This window comes from Pelophylax lessonae (genome assembly GCF_965119305.1).
Source record: "Pelophylax lessonae genome assembly, chromosome: 3".
Classification (NCBI taxonomy): domain Eukaryota; kingdom Metazoa; phylum Chordata; class Amphibia; order Anura; family Ranidae; genus Pelophylax; species Pelophylax lessonae.
The window spans coordinates 364,783,564-364,800,301 of NC_138770.1; the positions used below are offsets into that span (position 1 = coordinate 364,783,564).

At 41.1% G+C, this 16,738-nt stretch overlaps 1 protein-coding gene across 4 annotated transcripts in view; it reads left to right on the forward strand.

Annotated features, from left to right (window-relative positions):
• HTR1E (5-hydroxytryptamine receptor 1E) overlaps window positions 1-16,220 on the forward strand; it is a 156,573-nt gene extending 140,353 nt beyond the window's left edge. For 2 of the 4 annotated variants that reach the window (XM_082251392.1, XM_082251393.1), the window contains exons 2-3: window positions 4,607-4,720; window positions 14,649-16,220. In XM_082251392.1, coding sequence (XP_082107518.1) covers window positions 14,793-15,896 — 1,104 coding nt within the window. In that variant the 5' untranslated portion in view covers window positions 4,607-4,720; window positions 14,649-14,792 and the 3' untranslated portion in view covers window positions 15,897-16,220. The remainder of the gene's footprint in view (window positions 1-4,606; window positions 4,721-14,648) is intronic. The other 2 variants (XM_082251395.1, XM_082251394.1) reach the window with 1 other exon arrangement.
• Window positions 16,221-16,738: the final 518 nt, after the last annotated feature.

The window sequence follows — 16,738 nt, forward strand, 5'->3', positions numbered from 1 at the left end:
TACATTTCCCACATTAGCAAATCGAACTCTAACAAATAATATAATAATTAACCCTTTTTCTTTTCATTTTTACATTTAAATTTCTAATTCAAGCTACACTTTCATGCAAGCTGGGCACTGGCAAGGGAAAATCATTTTACACAAAGTCTTTAAATAACATATGATAATTTATGTAATTTAGTAATTATAGCAATTAGGATGAGAAGATTCAGTGCAAATAAGCCAACTCAGAGTAACATGAGTGGATCTTGGGTTCTTTTTCTTGAACTACTTTTTATTTTTAAGTTAAATACATTGATAAGAAAGTGTGTGAAACTTTTGTCTAAGATTTTTTTTTTTTACTTGATCTAGAAACACTAAACATATATAATGTACACTTACAATAAATGTAATAGTTACTGGCATTTTTACGTTAGCTTTTAGTTGCTACATTTTAAAGTGGTAGTAAACTGCTGCAATAAAAAAATAATAGAAACTTTCCCTGCAAAATAATAGCATATTGTGCTAGCATGTATCATATACTAAAACATTATGAAATACTTACCTTAAAACAAAGCCCTCCAGCAGCACGCTGTCACTGCTGAGAGGGCTTCCATCTTCCTTTCCGGGTTTGTGGACTCCAGCTGTATGTGTAGCCGGAGCCACGATGACATCACTCTCACACATGCGCATGGGAGCCCTCAGTTACAACCAGAGTTGTATAAAGTACTCGAAACCCATACTTGAGTAAAAGTACAAGTGCTCGATCAAAAAGTGACTTGAGTAGAAGTGGAAGTGCTCGATCAAAAAGTGACTTGAGTAGAAGTACTAAAGTATTCAACATTTGTTGTACTTAAGTATTGCAAGTAGTTTTTTTTTAATTTTGCTACTCAAGTACTGAAAGTAAAAGTACCAGTAGTTTTGAAAAAAAAAATTGCTACTCAAGTACTGAAAATAAAAGTACAAGTACTGTGTTATGTAGTTATTAAAGAAAGAAGTCAAAAGTTTGAACATCATATTGTTTTTTATTATTTCAAATGCAGCTTTTATTTATACATACAGTAGCATTTATTTTTGTATGCGCTGATAATACACATGTTTTGAGCTTCATGAAACCTGCCATCTACTGTTCTGGCAGTGGTAATTTTTATAATTGTAACGAGTAACTATGCAGCACAAAAAAAAAAATATCAGAGTAGAAGTATTGAAATCACTGAAAAAATTTAGTGAAGTAAAAGTGGAGGTAGGAGAAAAAAAATTATACTCTAGGAAAGTACAGATACCGCCTTTCGGTACTTAAGTACAGTAGTGAAGTAGTTCTACTTAGTTACTATACATCTCTGGTTACAACCCAGTGCTCTGAAGGTCCAGGGCGGTATGCCTGATGAATATCTCCTAAACGGTGCACGTTAATTAACACTGATACTGGTTGCATTAATGCAGCACAAAGGGGTTAATTAACTGCCACTGGTCGGTCACTAATGCAGCAGTGACCAGCAGTGACAATACATTAACCACCTCATGCTGCATAATACAAATACCATTGATAATTAAATTAACCTCTTGCCAACCCGTCACAGTACATATACTGTGACAGGATGGCAGCGACAGGTGTACGTCACTGCCTGTTTTTTGTGTATGCCCCTGTTCTATCTAATTTAAAATTATTTGGGGGAAAAGGTCATTTTCGGTTTCCGGCCAAGGGCATCCTGCATTTTCGGTTTCGGTTTTCGGCCCAAAATTTTCATTTCGGTGCATCCCTACCTACAGGTAAGCCTTATTATGGGCTTACCTCTAGGTAAAAATCACAATTTACTACCGCTTTAAAGCAAATTGATAATTTTCTCATTCAGGGAAAAGCAATAGGTTTGATTTATTGGCACCCAAAGGTAATACTCTGTACTTTTAGGTATCGAAAAACATGCAACTCACCCAGATGACAGTCCTGGGCTGATCACTCTACTCTAGTGACTTTTAGTTTACACAAGGCTTTGTATTTACTCCCAGAGGCTGAATGGTGCCCTGGGGAAGCAAAAGGTATATGTGTCTGCATTAGGGTAAACATGTTGCTTGTCCCTGTGGAATGTTTTGCTTTTGTGTCTTTTAGGGTTAGCGGTAAACCAAGGAAGCATTAAAAAATTCTGTAGTGTATTAATGTGCTTTACTAAACAAAATGCTGTACATACAGTGCAATTGTAGAACAACAATAGAAGTCATACAAGGCATTACAAAAGGTGTATACAGTATACAAATGCACAAGCTATCTATCCTTTTTTTTTAGCAAATGAGCATGCAATAGGGAATACACTAAGATGTCTGTAGTGTATTAATGTGCTTTACTAAACAAACTGTACATACAGTACAGAAAACTGTAGGAAAAACAATACAAGTCATACAAAGCAATACAAAATGTGCATACAGTATACAAGTGCACAAGCTATTTATCCTTTTTAGCAACTGTATGCAATAGAGAATACACTAAACGTTACTTAACTTGTTTTGTAGATTTAGTGTCATCCCCAGGTAATGTTCATTCTTTCGGTCTTCATTTCTTTCAGACTGCTCCTTGATTCTCTAAGTCCTCAGAACTTCTGCTGCTCCTTTGTGTTCAGCACATGGCTGAGTTCAAGTCTTTTGTTCCCTCTCTCTACTTCCTGCCAACGTCACTTCCTGCTGCGTGCGCTCTATTAACCAGTCAACAGGTTCATTAGCATATGAATAGGGGAAGCCTAGTTTCTAGAAACAATGCATGGTCTTAAGATGTTATTCAATATATTTATTCTATAAATATCACTAAAATAGCCATAGCTACACATTTAGGCAATGCACATATTAATATCAAGTAAGATCACTGTTTCCTGTATTATAACTTGGGCAATAATTTTAATGTAATTGAATTGCTATGGATACTGCAATGTTGAGGCCAGTTAGGTTTTGCCATTTGATTATGCTACTATAGTTTAGGCTATCACTTCAGCTTCCTTACTTATGCTTGAAATTATTTGTAATGAATAGAGGTGAATGGATGGATTTATGCAAAAATGATTTTACCTGTGGCAAAATTTTGCCGAAATGGAAACTCTCAAGTTCGCTCAAAATTTTTTTTTACCTAAATATTCGCTGAAAAAAATTGACTTACAGTAATGTATTTTTTTTTTTGTCATAGCTAGATTCATGAGCAGTTTAGTTTATTTTATTTAGTGTTCTTTTCATTTGTGTTTTTGTTTCCCTTATGGTGTATTTGGTTATCTGTTTAATGTCACCCTCATGTTTTTTAATCATCATATACTATCTGTTTTTTTTCTTTCTGTGAAAATATAAAAATATTAGGAGGCTGTTTTTGGTGCAAAAAGCAGGTTTAAGATAATTGAATTAAGCTTTTGTAACCCATCGGAGCTATTTATGTTTCAATAGTTGTATTAAGTTTAATAAGAGTTGTACCCTTTGGAGTTATTTAAAAGGTCACTAATCCATTACCCACCAAAAACAACCTTAATTTTGCCATCCCTATTGACTCCCATGCATTTTATCAAAATGGAGAACATTTGCTGAAATTTACTGATTTCAGCCAGAATTTTAGGGAAACTCACAACTTCACTCATCCCTAGTAATGTATTTTTAAATATACATTTAACAAGCAAAATAGATTAGATAGATGTGTGATATCTAATTAATGCATTCATTTTTTAAAAATCTGGTTCCTATTTAAACTTTGCACAATGTATATAGAGAAAGCCTAAATTGCATGCTCATCTTCCTGCTACAAAGTGGTCAATCTTTCTACAATATAAATCCATGAGTCAACCACTCACTGAAAACTGTGCGCTCTGTGTGGCTAATATCTTATTTCAGCATGTGCTGAAGAAAAAGGCTGAATAAAATACCCTCTGGTAGCTATAATTTCCCCAGAAACAAAAACACGCTTTGTTGGCTAATGGCAAATAATACCAAAAGAAATATTACTAATGTGGGCCTCAATATTCTTTAGTACTACATATGTGAGCAACAGGGAAACCCTGCCACAATAACTATTGTTTTCATCAAGAATTACTTTATAATGTGTTAAGTGATATAAAGCATTTCAGCTTAGTGATACACTGCATGAAGGTAGTATAGAGTACAAGCAACCAGTGGAATGGTTTCAAGAAAGCCGAGAGAATAATTACGATTGTTTTATACACGGTTCAAAGCAAAAGTAAAATTCAGATTTACTGCTTTCAGCAGGAACGGGAAGGCAACAATGGCAGCAACATGGGAAATGAAAGTCAGATTGTTTCTTTTCCCGTAAAATTGCTTTTATCTTGTGTAAACATTAATCTGAGATGAGTTTGGTCAAAGTACCTAGAAAAAGGCTTAGCAGAAAGCACATTTGCGCCTTATATTTACATCTAATAATATCCCTCTAATTAGACTTTAGAATATGATAACATTGGTAACATCAACAATTATAACTACAATGGTCTTGGTTATGCTGTTTGTTTTATTTACTGTACATGCTTTGTTGTAACTTTTGTTAGTTTCTTTTTTTTGTCCTATTATGAATCTAATAATGGTAGTATAATTATATTTTATCTGAAAATGTATGAAGCACAATAAAAATGTATATATATATTTGTGTGTTTTCCAGGTAGGTCCTAATACATGGCCGTATGATCTGATTTGCAATGCCAGGTACAACAGTGGCTAAGGAGTGGGAATGCAGAAGACCCTTGCCCACCAGTAAAAGGCTGGTGAGTTTCAGGTATTGAGATATTTCTGATTGCGTTTTAAAATTAATATGTTAGAGATATAGTAATAGGCCACTTTCACACATCAATGCATTCCTATGGAAAAACTGATGTAAATGGATGATCATTCATTTACATCTGTTTTCATCCGCTTCCGTTAACATCCGAAATCCCTATTTTTCATCCGTTTAAAAAAACGGATGAAAAACTGATAACATAGGAAGAAAAACTGATGACAACGGATGAAAAACTGATGACAACGGATGAAAACTGATGACAAAGGATGAAAAACTAATTTGAAACTGACGTTGACTGAAAAAAACTGATGACAAAAAAAAACGTGACTGAACTGATGAAATGAATGGTCTCTGTATATGTGAAAGGGGCCTTAGGGCTCTTTCACACAGGTGGACCGTTCAGATCCGCCTGTCCGTTTTTTTGGCGAATCTGAACGGTCCCCCCATGCATTCCTATGGGGCATCGTATGTCAGCGGAGACATGTCCTCTGACATCCGATCTGATCCAATCCGTCAAATCTGGACTAATGGAAACCCTATTTTCCATCCGTCAAGCAGATCTGATTGGATGAGATCGGATGAGAACGGACCGAGGGTCCGTTCCCATCCGATTCCCCCATAGAGATGTATGGGGAACTGACAGCTGTGTCTCCGCACAGTGCGGAGAACAGCTGTCATCCTCCTTCTCAGCGGGGGATCGGCGGATCGATCCCCCGCTGAGATAAACGGAGTCCGTCCGAAGGACGGGCTGTGTGAAAGGCGCCTTACTGTTTGAAGCAATAGCAGATTCTAAATGAGAAATTATTTGCAAATATAAGTTTTTTTTTTTCAATTTTATCACAATAACTAATAGGAAACAAGCCTAGACCATTTCAATTCCTCAATACAGTACAAAATATTTACAAGTTCCCCTCTTGTTATTTTAGATTTATACATATTAGAATAATTAACACAACATTTGCAAGAAAATATGTACATTCAGTGCAACATTAAAAGAGGAACTTAAAGCGTGTTTCCACTTATGCAGCTAAATTTGAGAAAAACGCACTTTTTGTTTGTTGTGTTTCCTTTCACATAGCATGCCTCAATCCATTTTTATAATAATTATTACCTTCTTAGATGTTTCTCATGAGGAAGTGTCATGACTGACTGCAAGAGTGAACCTGTGCCAAGTCTGTCCTCATTATCAAACAGTTCAATAAACTCAGCCTCTACACCTGTAATCCTTTGTTAGGACAGCTAATGTTCAAATCTAGTTACAATTGATAATGAACACCTGCCTACACAATACAGCTGGGGTTAATTATGGCAAACAAAGTTTCCCTGCCACCTCATAAATAAAGAGAAGTACCTAGGATTTTTTCTTGCTGAAGAGTCCAGAATGGAGCATCTAAAAAGGCAAGCCACAATGTTTTCATTTTCAGTCAGCCCCCTACAGGCAAAACGATGTAGGGCTACGTCGCTCGCCTACGAGCCTCTAGGGGGCGAGCACGCACCGCCGGAGGCGCGCTCCTGCCCCCTCTCGTTCACTAACATCCCCGCGTGAGTGACCAGTGGCTCCGATGTCCGCCGGTCACTCGCGATCTCCTGCTGCAGAGGGAGAAAGGCAGATGGCTGATGTAAACAAAGCCGCCTGTCATTCTTCCTGGTGTAACTACAAAGATCATACGATCCTGATATGTAGGATCGTATGTCTCTGTGGTTACATTACAAGCCACGCCCCCCACAGTTAGAATCACGCCCCTAGGGATACATTTAACCCACTGATCACCAATAAAGTTAACCCCTTCCCTGCCAGTGTAATTTTTACAGTAACAGTGCATATGTATAGCACTGATTACTGTAGTAATGTCACTGGTACCCCCAAAAATGTCAAAAATGTCAGTCAAGGGTCCGATCTCTCCACTACAATGTAGCAGTCCTGCAAAAAAAATTGCAGATCGGCGCCATTACTAGTAAAAAAAAAAAAACAATAAAAATGACAAATCTTTCCCGTAGTTAGTAGAAGCAATAACTTTTGCGCAAACCAATCAAAATACGCTTATTGCGATTTTTTTTACCAAACATATGTAGCTGAAAACAAATTGGCCTAAAATGTTAAAGAATTTTGATTTTTACATTTTTTTGGGGGGAATTTCATATAGAAAATGTGAAAAATATTGTTATTTTTTCAAAATTGTCGCTATTTTTTTGTTTATAGCGCTAAAAGTAAAAATCGCACAGGTGATCAAATACTACCAAAAGAAAGCTTTGTTTGTGAGAAAAAAAACACATCAATTTCATTTGGGTACAGCACCGCACGTCCGCGCAATTGTTTGTTAAATTTACGCTGTGCCGAATCGCAAAATAGGCCCTGGTCTTTGAGCAGCCAAATCCTCCGGGGCTTAAGTGGTTACGTTTTGCTATGTGATTGGGGATATGTAACAAATACAAAGTAAGTGTTATCCTAATTTAGCCGCAAAAGTGGAAATACACTTTAAGTCAGCTCGGTATGTGTGGGCTTCTGCTATAATGTGCAAAGCTGCAACATTTTTCCCTTCTGCAGAACAATGTACTGCTATGCTTTTATCCATGGCTATTGTAGTATTAGTGTCCTAGACCAGACCCCTACTATATAGACCAGGCACAGTATAGGAGCCAGTAGGGCAGTTTACAGGGGATCAGCAGGTTGGAGGATAGTGTCAGCAGTTTGTAGCGCAGTGTACAGAGGTCATTTATTTTCTAAGACAGTGTGCAGAGGCCATTAGTTTGTAGGGCAGTGTACTGTGGGTTATCAGGGCACTGTAAGGGGGCAGCAAGGCAGTGAACAGGGGGTCAGCAGGGCAGAGGATGAGAGGTAAGCAGGGGAGTGTACAAGAGTCAGTAGGGTAGTGTACAGGGGGTCAGCAGGGCAGAGGATAGGGGTCAGCTGGGTGGAGAGCAGGGGTTACCAGAGCAGAAGACAGGGGTCAGCAGGGCAGTGTACAGGGGTCAGAAGTGAGGAGGACAGGGTTCACAAGGACATAGGACAGGGATCAGCAAGGCAGAGGTGAAGGATCTGCAGGGCAGTGTACCGGGGTAAGCAGGATGGAGGACAGGGGTCAACAGGGCAAAGCAGAGGGGTCAGTATGGCAGAGAAGAGGGGCCACAAGGACAGAGGACAGGGATCAACAGGACAGAGAAAAGGTGGTCAGTAGGGCAGTGTACAGTGGATAGAATGCCAGTGTACAGGGATCAGCAGGACGGAGGACAGGAGTCAGCAGGACCGAGGACAGGGGGTCTGTAGGGCAGTGTACAGGTGTCAGCAAAACGAAGGACAATGGTCAGCAGGATGGAGTATAGGAGGTCAGCAAGACAGAAGATAGGATTAGCAGGACAGAGGACAGGAGTCAGCAGGACAGAGGATGGGTTCAGTAGGGCAGTGTACAGGCATCAGCAGGGGTCAGCAGGATGGAGTACAGGGGATCAGCAAGACAGGAGGTGAGATCAGCAGGACAGAGGACGGGCTCAGTAGGGCAGTGTACAGGCATCAGCAGGGGTCAGCAGGACGGAGGACAGGGGGACAGTTCGGCAAAGTACAGGGGTCTGCAGGGCAGGGAACAGGGAGTTAAATTCCCCCCATGCTTCCTCTTAACCAAAATCTGTTTACCCCGTCCTAGTACAAATCACCCTTTTCCCCCCTCCTAGCATATTTACAACCCCCCCCCCCATTCCTTCTCCTAGCACAGTCAGCAGGATGGAGTACAGGGGTCACAAGGGCAGAAGACAGGGATTAGCATGGCAGAGGAGAAGGGTCTGCAGGGCAGTGTGCAAGGGTCAGCAGGACGGAGGACAGGGGTCAGCAGGATGGAGGATAGGGGGTCATTAGGGCAGTGTACAGGTGTGTGAGCAAGACAAAGGAAAGGGTCAGCAGGACAGAGGACAGGGAGTCAGCAAGACAGGGGACAGGGGATCAGCAGGACAAAGAATGGGATCAGCAGGACAGAGGATGGGATCAGCAGGATGGAGGACAGGGGTCAGCAGGACGGAGGACAGGGGTTAGCAGGACTGAGGACAGGGGTTTAGTAGGGCAGTGTACAGGCGTCAGTAGGATGTAGGACAGGATTCAGCAGGGCGGAGGACAGGAGGTCAGCAGGGCACTGTACAGGGGTCAGCAGGAAAAGGTAACAGGGAGTCACACCCCCCCCCACACACCCCATTTGCTCTTTTAACCAAAATCCCTTCACCCCCTCCTAGCACAAATCCCCCTCTTATCCCCCCAGTCCTCCTCCTAGCACAGTCAAAAGAGTGAAGAACATGGGTCACAAGAGCGGAAGACAGAATCAACAGGGCAGAAGAGATGGGTCTGCAGGCAGTGTACAGATGTCAGGAGGATGGAGGACAAGGGTCAGCAGCACAGAGAACAGGGGTCAGTGTGGCATAATTAAAGTGGTTGTAAAGGCTGAAGGTTTTTTTACCTTAATGCATTCTACGCCCCTTCTCAATCCAGTGATGTACACAGGAGCATCAGCTGTCCCGGGTCTCTCACTCATCATTGGCTGAGACACAGCCATTGGCTCTCACTGCTGTCAATCACAGCCAGTGAGCCAATGAGGAGAGAGCGGGGGTGGGGCCGAGCCAAATTTCTATGTGTCACATTGATGCATATAGTGGGGCTTGGGAGTGAGCAGGCACCAGTGCGAGGGATCCGAGAAGAAGTTGAGCAGGGCTGCTCTGTGCAAAACCATTGCACAGAATGGTAAGTATAACATGCTTGTTATTAATAGTAATAAAAAAAAAACTAAGTTATAGAATCACTTTAATAATAAACTTTCTCGTATCCTATATAATAAGGCATGGCAATCATGAATACAATACCTGCCATTGAATGAGTGAGACCTGGGGGGCATTATTTCAACTGCTCTTGATATCCTTGTTTTCTTTGTTTTTTTCTCTTAATTTTATTTCTGCTCACTACAAAAATGCTTTATTATTTTCTTGTATGTAGCGACCACAACCTTTATACCATACATCTTATAATAGGATATGTTTACATCATCACAGGGTTGTACTGTGAATGTGTGTATCAATAGCAAAGTGCCACTTCCTAACTTAATGTACATAGAAAAATTGAACAACCATGGACTTTTTAGGCACCAGTGTACAACAAATTCTTTAAAATATTAACAAATTTTGTCTCATATATTCTACAACATTAGAAACCAAAACCCATCCTAAATAGTATGTATAAGCACCAGAGATATTAAGGCTGCCAATATCCAAACGGGCTTGTTGTGGGTTGATGGAGCTTGTTCAGGCTATACATGGTTCGCGACACTGCGCTTCCTTAGTATCTTAAAGCGTAACTCCACTTTTGTTGAGAAAAAAACATTCTTCTGTACATTGCAGGGATTTAACAAACTTTGGTGCAGATTCCTACATTTTGTTATTCTGAATAAATTACTGTTTGTTCCTCTGTGCCTCTGTGCTGAGTGAGTCTAATGAAGTGGTTTCATAATTATCTGTCAGCTGTGCACCCGCAGAGCACTAATGAGGAAATCTGCTGGGTCTGCATCCCTTTAGACATGGGAAAATTGGTGAGCCAAACACACAAGCAGGAAATGATGTTTCTGAGGTGTGGTCAGTATACATTCTGTGGACAGAACAAATCCAGGTAGCCATATTGGATTGTATTTTCAGAAAATTATAGCGGCTGCAGATAAAAAAGAAAGGTCATTTTTAATAACATTCAATCACAACATGATTTGTGTTGCAATTGTATACGCTATATTATTTTTTCTTTATTTGCTATTTTTTTTCCCCCCACGAAAGTGGAGTTACCCTTTAAAGCAGAGTTTCGGACAAATTTTTTTTTTTAGCAAAAAATACCCCTAGAATAGTCAGGGCTAGTGCATTTAAATAACAATATTGTGTAAACTGTCCCCTGTTTAGTGTAAATGCAGCATAAATTACTTACAGTGCTTTGCGGAAGTTTTCGGCCCCCTTCAACTTTTCGACCTTTTGCCACATTTCAGGCTTCAAATATGAAGATATAAAACTATAATTTTTTGTGAAGAATCAACAACAAGTGGGACACAATCATTGGGCGTGAAAAATTGGGCGTGCAAAATTATTCAGCCCCCTTAAGTTAATACTTTGTAGCGCCACCTTTTGCTGCGATTACAGCTGTAAGTTGCTTGGGGTATGTCTCTATCAGTTTTGCACATCGAGAGACTGAAATTTTTGCCCATACCTCCTTGCAAAACAGCTCGAGCTCAGTGAGGTTGGATGGAGAGCGTTTGTGAACAGCAGTTTTCAGTTCTTTTCACAGATTCCCGATTAATTTTGCACGCCCAATTTTTCATTTTTTTATTGGTTAACAAAGTTTGAAATATCCAATAAATTTCGTTCCACTTCATGATTGTGTCCCACTTATTGTTGATTCTTCACAAAAAATTACAGTTTTATATCTTTATGTTTGAAGCCTGAAATGTGGCAAAAGGTCGCAAAGTTCAAGGGGGCCGAATACTTTCGCAAGGCACTGTACATTGCAAAATTCTTGTACAGCGCAGCCATCTGCCGTGTAGGCATCTGAAGCCGCAGTGTCCCTCTTCCTAGATTTCGCAGTTTTTAGCGAGTCCCAGAATGCTATACCCTCGTCACTTCCGGGGCAGGCGCTTCATCCCACAGCTGGTTCCGCGTCATTGCGCATGCCCAGAAGCTGTTCTCCATCTATCGGCAGAGAATGACCCGCCTGCACCGGAAGTGACGAGGGACACCGGTGCAGGCACATTGACTCCTGGGATTGATGACACTCATCTCCCAGGAGTCAATGCAAAGCAGGAAATGATGTCGGCGGCCGCGGCCGCATAAGGAGGAAGTGCAGTTATTTATCACTAAAAATAAGGTAAACAAACCGAAAAAAAAAAAATATCCAATTCGTTTTTAGCATGTGATCAGGTTATGTATGATGGAAAGTTTAAAATTAGGGTGGAACTCCGCTTTAAGCATATAATCTAAATATATAAAAATAAACAGTAAGTGATTTGCAAACTTTCATATACAATATACATCCAAAAGTATCAAAATTGATATTAGTCAGCATCTTTCTGGCTAGTACAAGGGCTAAAGCAGACCACCAGCATAGGAGAGGCAGTTAGTGAACATGGGGACACATATATACACAACAACCCGCCACCAGAGTGCCATTGAGCATGCTGATATATTGTAAACAAGTGGTGGAATAGAAAAAATAAACCCAAGAGTAAGTCACTCATGCAACCAACAATATTCCAAGTACAGCATGGAAAAATATTTGTTAGGATAATTAACCCTAGATAGTTTAAAGAGAGGGGCTTACAATATATGTTAGCAGACTGTAGGACTACAACACTATATAAAATCCAAATAATGGAGCAGATAGTGTAGATCAGGGGTCTTCAAACTATGGCCCTCCAGTTGTTCAGGAACTACAATTCCCATCATCCCATTCTTGTCTGTGAATGTCAGAGTTTTACAATGCCTCATGGGATGTGTAGTTCTGCAACAGCTGGAGGGCCGTAGTTTGAGGATCCCTGGTATAGAGGATGACAGCCAGCCAGTAGGGGGTCTGTATATTATATAAACTAATTCTAGCCTTTAGTGATACATATATTGGGCCCAGCAGGGTTTTTGTTTTCCGCTTGAACTTGGTCGAACTCAGTTCCACCACCTTTGGGCTCAGGCCCTCTGCTCATCACTGTCACTTGTAAACACAGGGTTGTGGTTGAGCTCCTGCACCTTTTTTTCTGAGAAAAAAAGCCCTGGGGCCCAGCATATAAAACCACCTCCAAAGGCAACTGTGACTCACCCGGGAGGTGATGGTATTGCAGAAGATAGTATATTGCCTCAACCTCAGTAAGGATCAGGGTTATTATGTATAGTATGAAAATACACATTAGATTATTGCCAATCCTAGGATAGAAACCATCAAATTCCTTCATCAGTCTCCACACTAGGCCAGGAATGGGCAAACTACGGCCGGGCGGACCTTTTAATCCGGTCCGCAGAGTGCGCATTGTTCCCCAACCCCCGGGCCGCGGACAGGTACCGTGGATCAAATGGTACCGGTCCGCCCGAGGAACTTCGGGAGTGGCGGCCGGGGCGCACAGAGCAGTGCGCCCGAGCCCGCCCATTGTGTGACAATAGCGAATGAAAATTCGCTATTGTCACACGGATCCTCCTCCTGGCCAATCAGGGTCCTCCCACTTCCTGATTGGCCGAAAGGCAAACCCCATGCCATTGGCCGAGGAGGAGGCGGGAGGACTGAGGCTCGAGAAGATGCCGGGGGACTGAAGAGAAGCGCTGCCTGAGGTAAGTGCACTGGTCTCGCCGGGGGGGGGGGGGGGCTCTGGCATATCTGCATTGAAAGGGGGCCCTGGCATATCTGCATTGAAAGTGGACCCTGGCATATCTGCATTGAAAGGGGGCCCTGGCATATCTGCATTGAAAGGGGGCCCTGGCATATCTGCATTGAATAGGGGCCCTGGCATATCTGCATTGAAAGGGGGCCCTGGCATAGCTACATTGAAAGGGGGCCCTGGCATATCTGCATTGAAAGGGGGCCCTGGCATATCTACATTGAAAGGGGGCCCTGGCATATCTGCATTGAAAAGGGGCCCTGGCATATCTGCATTGAAAGGGGGCACGCTGGCATATCTGCATTGAAAGGGGGCCCTGGCATATCTGCATTGAATGAGGGCATGCTGGCATATCTGCATTGAAAGGGGGCATGCTAGCATATCTGTATTGAAAGGGGGCCCTGGCATATCTGCATTGAAAGGGGGCCCTGGCATATCTGCATGAAAGGGGGCACGCTGACATATCTGCATTGAAAGGGGGCCCTGGCATATCTGCATTGAAAGGGGGCACGCTGGCATCTCTGCATTGAAAGGGGGCCCTGGCATATCTGCATTGAAAGGGGGACGCTGGCATATCTGCATTGAAAGGGGAAACGCTGGCATATCTGCATTGAAAGGGGGCACGTTGGTGTATCTGCATTGAAAGGGGGCCCCCTGGCATATCTGCATTGAAAGGGGGCACGCTGGCATATCTGCATCTTGGTCCGGCCCCCGGGTCCAATATATGAACCCATTGCGGCCCTCGAGTCAAAAAGTTTGCCCACCCCTGCACTAGGCTCTTCTAGGTAGCTAGTCATCAGTAGGTTACTGCCCAGAGTATGTGCATGCATAGGATGTATACATCTTATAATATCCTGACCTCATCCCTGAATGAGGAGACAAACTTAGCATGACCTATAAGGTCTATATCCACAATGTCTTTTCATACCACTTTATTTTATTATCTTTGGACCTTGCATACCCTGTTGAATATTTCATGTTACTGTTTTACTCTGTAAAGGTATATTGTAGATTGTATGATGTATGTTTTCTTTTTCATTGGATTACATTTATCCTAAAATATTCAATATAAAATGTAAATATAAATCTCACAGTTACCATTGCATTTTTATTTTGTGAACAAGCTTTAAAATATAAAAATACATAGTAAGTACAAATCAGTTTTATGTTGCTGGCCTTGTTATAAATGTATTTTTTCTGCAACATCCTTTTTTTTATCATCTTGTTGTCATTAGTTTTTCCTGATACGGTTGAACATGATTTTCTCTGCTATGCCCCCATCTGTCCTCCTTACCACAGCAGGAGCAGGAGATAATTTCACAGATCCTCAACATAAGCTACAAAATACCATTACACATTAACGCTGGAAGATATGTATTATATTTTTTCTGAACGTGTCCTGTAGTGAAGTGTAATAAGGCTTTCTGTAAAATTGACTTTAAGGTTAGATTACACCCATAGGAGATGTTAAAGTCAATGTTATGTTTTTCATTTTAGATTCACAAACAGCAAAGATAAGTCATTTCTTTCTTCTAATAAATGTTATTTAAACTGATTCTATGTTCCAGGCTAACCATGTGTAAGAAGAGGAAAGAAGTATTAGAATACCCTGGCGTCAAGGCTTCTGCACATAATGAATCTTTTCTTGGGAAAATAGTGCGCAGGTTCAAGATGAGCACCAACTAACGCTTGAAAATTCTTTGACATTCTCCATGAGAAAGATGAATTTTACAAATTGCACAGCAGAAACAATTACAAATAAATCTAAAACCGTCACGGAAAAAATGCTGATTTCCTTGGCACTGGCTGTAATAACTACTTTGACCACATTATTAAATTCAGCTGTGATTATTGCCATCTGCACAACCAAGAAACTACACCAACCTGCCAACTATTTAATATGTTCACTGGCTTTTACTGATTTCTTGGTTGCCATTTTGGTAATGCCTTTAAGTATTGCCTACATTGTTACGGATACCTGGACTCTTGGTTATGTAATCTGTGAAATATGGCTTAGTGTGGATATGACCTGCTGTACTTGTTCGATCCTTCATTTATGCGTGATTGCTCTTGATCGATACTGGGCCATAACCGATGCAATTGAATATGCCAGGAAACGTACAGTTAAGCGGGCTGCTCTAATGATCTTAACAGTATGGACCATTTCAATCTTCATTTCTCTTCCACCTCTATTCTGGAGAAACCATCACAATATAAGTACCCCCAGCAGGTGTATCATTCAGCATGATCATGTGATTTATACAATATATTCGACATTTGGGGCATTTTATATCCCTTTGACTTTAATACTTATTTTGTACTATAGAATATACCATGCTGCAAAAAGCCTTTACCAAAAAAGAGGATCAAGCCGCCATTTAAGCAACAGAAGCAATGACAGCCAAAACTCGTTTGCCCATTGCAAGCTCACACAGACATTCTGTGTGTCAGAATTTTCCACATCGGATCCTACCATGGAATTTGAGAAGATGACTGCATGCGTGAGGACTCTGCCATATGACAACGACAATGACTTGACAGGGGACCGACAGCAGCAGATCTCTAGCTCAAGAGAAAGGAAAGCAGCTCGTATCCTGGGACTTATTTTGGGAGCTTTTATGTTGAGTTGGCTGCCATTTTTCATCAAAGAGCTTGTTGTTGGACTTAGTCTTTGCACTGTATCACCAGAAGTGGCTGATTTTCTGACCTGGTTGGGGTATGTGAATTCGCTAGTCAATCCCCTTCTTTACACTAGCTTCAATGATGATTTTAAGATAGCCTTTAAAAAACTTATTAGATGCAAAGAGCATTCATAAAGTACCCAGGCAGGGCATCTGACTGTCTTATAGGCCTTAAAGGTGAGAAAATACCACATGATAAAGATTGTCTTTTGACTCATGTCAGGTTAGGACTATGTTTTTTTTTTTTTTTTTTTTTCAAATATCTTGGCTTGGTGTCTTTTCTTTTACGTCTTGTCATGTAATGCCGTCTTCTACCTCTGTTTTTAAAAGAAAAATCAGACATCAATTTTATAATGTATGGTAACATATTCCCAGTAGTAATGTTAAGGGATTGTTACTATTACAAAATTTTAAAGTGTGATTTAAAAAACATTGTGCTTTTTCCTTTGTATGAGTGCTGAATGGTCATATGAGCCTATAAAGCGTTTACATTTCTGTATAAACAAACTTGAAAAGAGTCCTTTTGTGCTTCTTTCTAAAAACTTCATGGAAAACAGGTAGTGGGGTTGATTTCCCTAATCCCCTTCCACCCGCGCTATAGCCGAAAGACTGCTACAGCACAGGCTCACATTGCCAGGAGGGCGTCTATGGACATCCTCCGCTGTTCACGCTTCCTGCGTGCTCCCTGCGGTGCGCATCTGCCCAGATCTGTGATCGCTATGTCCTTTGGACACAGCTGATCATAGATCGGGGTAAAGAGCCAATTACAGCTGCTCTTTACCAAGCGACTAGCTGTTTCCAATCGCAGTGTAAACAGTATTTGCAGGTTATCGACAGTCCTCTCCTCACACTGACAGGCAAATTTACACAGGGGACATCTACTCTGATAATAAGGGCACTGATAATCAGTGTCCTAAAGATCAGTGCAGCTCCAATAGTGCCCACAAGTGCTGCCAATCAGTGTTGCCAATCAGTGC